General features: G+C 38.5%; 1 protein-coding gene across 1 annotated transcript in view; it reads left to right on the top strand.

The window, feature by feature from the left end:
• The first annotated feature begins 2,018 nt into the window (after nucleotides 1-2,018).
• Nucleotides 2,019-4,300, top strand: part of LOC115214152 (neurotrypsin-like) — a 9,064-nt gene continuing 6,782 nt past the window's right edge. The window contains exon 1 of the mRNA XM_029783227.2: nucleotides 2,019-2,170. Coding sequence (XP_029639087.1) covers nucleotides 2,019-2,170 — 152 coding nt within the window. The remainder of the gene's footprint in view (nucleotides 2,171-4,300) is intronic.

Here is a 4,300-nt window from a genome sequence, read left to right as displayed (position 1 = left end):
GCCACAGAAGGCGACGAGCTGGCAGAAACGTTAGCACGCCGGGCGAAATGCTTAGCGATATTTCGTCTGCTGCTACGTTCTGAGTTCAAATTCCGCCGAGGTCGACTTTGCCTTTCACCCTTTCGGGGTCGATAAATTAAGTACCAGTTACGCACTGGGGTCGACAAATCGACTTTATCCGTTTGTCTGTCCTTGTTTGTCCTCTCTGTGTTTAGCCCCTTGTGGGTAGTAAAGAAATAGGTATTTCGTCTGCCGTTACGTTCTGAGGGTAGTAAAAGAAATAGGTAGAAGTAGCCACAGATATTTAAAAGCGAATCACCGACTAATAGTAGTAATTGAAGAGTCAGATTTATTCCCCTTTTGTTCATGGCAATCCGATTTATCCCCCTTTCTTCTATTTGTACTCAATAATTATAGGCAGAGAGTCGGCAGAGTCACTTTAGTGTCGAACAGAATGCATTGCCATATTTTTCTGACAATCTGCACTTCGAGTGCAATTCTCCAGCTGGAACCCTTTCGAGATTGGTAAATAAAATATCAGAGTGGCTGTGTGGTAAGTAGCTTGCTAACCAATCACATGGTTCCGGGTTCAGTCCCACTGCGTGGCATCTTGGGCAAGTGTCTTCTGCTATAGCCCCGGGCCGACCATGCCTTGTGAGTGTTTTGGTAGACGGAAACTGAAAGAAGCCTGTCGTATATATATATATATATATATATATATATATATATATATATATATGTGTGTGTGTGTGTGTGGGTGTGTGTGTGTGTGTGTTTGTTTGTGTGTCTGTGTTTGTCCCCTAGCATTGCTGACAACCGATGCTGGTGTGTTTACGTCCCCGTCACTTAGCGGTTCGGCAAAAGAGACCGATAGAATAAGTACTGGACTTACAAAGAATAAGTCCCGGGGTCGATTTGCTCGACATAAGGCGGTGCTCCAGCATGGCCACTGTCAAATGACTGAAACAAGTAAAAGAGTAAAGAGTAATGACTATGCTTCATTGAATATGTGCAGGACCAATCAATTACCAGCTGTGATTGACTTATCTTTTAATTGTTGTAGTCAGAAACGGACTTAATCAAGACCCCTTTGCATTAATTTTAGATTAATTACTTAGATTAATTCTGTTGAAAAAAGTTCACTTAAATATCGACCTTGTGACATGCCGCACGTGAATTCTAATACAAAACCACATTTTTCTTTTAGTTTCTAGACAACATTGTACTCTTTCTCGAATGCTTACGATAGTACCCAAGCTAATCGAACAAACATTTAGTGTTCCGTCCCAAGGCACGAGCAACAAACATTACCTCTAGCAAATAAGAAAACTGTTTCTCTGTATATGTTATGTGAAAGCACTTCTGTAATGCGCTGAGAAAACTTTATGGATTTTCTACAGAGCCACCAGAAGTCAAATACGACCTTGCGTTCTTTCCAGAATATGCTATTGATAATGATCTCTTACATTGACATGAAACCCTAAATCTCGAAGGGCAGGGCTACGGCATATTGAATCTGCACGGCTGGTGCATCGTTATGTGGACAAAGAAAAACCGAGACCACTAGTAGAAGTCAGCACCAGAAAAAATTATAGAATAAAGATTAAGTGTATGGGTAAGCTCGTATGCGTTGGAGAGGAAAGGAACTTATTGTTTTCCTTTGTCAGTTGAAAGAAAGAACTTTTTTTCTGAAATGAAAGTTAGGGTGTTATATTCACGATCGTAAGATCGCGGTTTCGATTCTCGGACCGGGTGGTGCGTTATACTCTTGAATAAAACACCTTCACTTCACGTTACTCCAGGTCACTCAATTGAAAAAAGAGTTCCATTAATAGCTTATGTGAGACCTAAGTCTGAGTCTAAGAGATGAAAGAACAGCTATAGAATAGTCACATTCCTATTTTTCTCAGTGACAGTCCAATGATCGAAAAAAGTAAAAGGTTAAAAAAAAATGAATACATTTTTTCCCCGTTCCCTTGGGGATTTTGTTATCGAAACGAAACCAATCTGAATACGCAATGAATTTTCCAGAAAGTCCAGTAACCGTGAGACTCAGCAACAGTTCGTACGGAAGAGTTGAAGTAAATTTTAACAACCAGTGGGGTACAATATGTGACAACTTTTGGAACGACAACGCAGCTAGCGTCATTTGCAGAATGCTGGGATACAGGTATTTGGACTTTCTTTAAGTAAATCGTTGGTTCTTCACAAAGGTCCACATGACCCTTGGAGGGCACCATCAATCGAAAAGTTAACTTCGTTAACTGTTAATCCGTTAACCAAAAACTTAACTTCGATAACCTTGAATCAGTTAATTCTTTAAAAATGTAACGGAAGTTATCGATAAACCGTTAACGCTAATTTTAATTATGGAAAAAAAAATCAGTTTTTGCTTTAAAACCAGCTAAAAACACCTTTGAAAAGAGCCAAAACTATGAAATCAAATTGACTTGAGTTAACGGAAGTTAAATGTAACGGAAGTTAATTAGTCTGATAATGATTTCCAAAGTTAACTTAAAAGTTAAATCATTAACGAAAATGTCTACTTGGTTAATTAACGATTAACGGATTAACGGTGTGGTGCCCAGGTTCGATCCATATAAGATTTTGCTGTTAAAGTTTCTGCGCAATAAATTGGTTAGGCATACACTTCTAAAATGCACAAAATATTATTAAACATTTTTTATGCAATATCTAATAATATTTCATTATAGAAATGTAATAGATTAAAAAAAAAAAACATTGAATGAGTCTCGGGGTCGACTACAGTAGAATAGGGGCCAAAGCGGTCCATAGACAAAAATGGTTGTGAGCCACAGAAGTAAAAGTTGAAATGCTGTATTTTCTTAATTCTTACATAGAATTTTAACTTTCTTCGCCCACATTTTTCTCTCACTGTAATCTCCTCCGTCTGTCTGCTTTCCTGTCTGTCTCTTTCTGTTGTTGCTGCTGCTGCTGCTGCTGCTGCTACTACTACTACTACTACTACTACTAAAAGTGTGAAAGTCCTAGTAGTGAGGCAAAGAGTTATCAGTCGAATGCTATTCATATACCAGGAATCCGTTATGTTCACAGTGTCAAGTGTAACTGACCGAAACTGTAAGGACAATCTGGAAACTTGACTGGTGAAAGACGGCCAAGAATAGCCCGTCTCTCTGTTTGTTGCTTACCCTGTCCTCGTTTGTATTGTCTGTCTGTCCTGATGTTTTACTGTCCTCTATTGCATTTTTATTCCATTTATGTGTGTGTATGTGTGTGTGTGTGTGTGCGTGCGTATGTATTTATATATTTTTATAAGTAGTTAAGTCTATGTCCAGTCATAAAGTAACTAATGGTTTTACACCCACAAAGGTCTTAGTTCTGTGAGCGTCTCGTCAGATTCTAAAGCCAAAAACAAGTGTAACTCTGCACCTCGTGGGGGGGGGGGTCGGAATCCGTTACAGTCTCAGGGCTAAGGCCTTTGTGAATGCGAAGCCACTGGTCACTCCATGACCGGACATAAACTTAACTGCTTATAAATACATTACTGTTCTATGTTTTCGAGTGTGCTTCTTTTTTGGATATATGGCAGATTGTTGTTGTTGTTGTTGTTGTGTGTGTGTACAAGCACAAATAGCTCGAAACCGGAGGGTCGGGTTGTCCCGTCGTCATCTAGATGATAGGGATCCGCTCCCCTGCTTGCAATATATATATCGTGTTGCAGACAACATCGATAACCAGCTGCAGGAGGCACCCTCCTGGGTTAAAAACAGTAGTTACGGAACTGCCGACAAACATTACTTCTCAGTATGGTTACTACCTTTATCTCTTATAAAGATTTTCAAACTAGCTACTTTGCTTGTCATATATATATGTATGTATGTAGTATGTATGTATGTATGTATGTATGTATATGTATGTATGTATGTATTACAAGCAAAGTAGCCAGTTAGAAAATCTTTATAAGAGATAAACATACATATATATTGGCCTGCTCGCTTAACCAGCGGGGTGACGTCATTTGAAGGCTAAAACAATGCGAAGCGCATTGTGACCAGCGATGTGTAGCAACATCTGATAGCCTGGTTGGTCACTTGATCACGTGATATATATATATATATATATATAATGGTATTTTTTATATAAGCTTAAAGCTTATGGCGATCACCGTGCAATGACTAAGAAAAATAGTCTAATAAAGGGGCATATATATATATATAATTTATTTTCCAGAATGAGATTTAAAAAAACCAAGGCTGTCCAAATTTTAGAACATTTATAAATAGGTCTTACAGCTGTTTCCAGGATATATATTATTTTT

The sequence above is a fragment of the Octopus sinensis genome, linkage group LG7 (assembly GCF_006345805.1).
Source record: "Octopus sinensis linkage group LG7, ASM634580v1, whole genome shotgun sequence".
Taxonomy (NCBI): Eukaryota; Metazoa; Mollusca; class Cephalopoda; order Octopoda; family Octopodidae; genus Octopus; species Octopus sinensis.
Note: the sequence above shows the minus strand (reverse complement) of the source record. Positions and strands in the feature narration are given on the sequence as shown.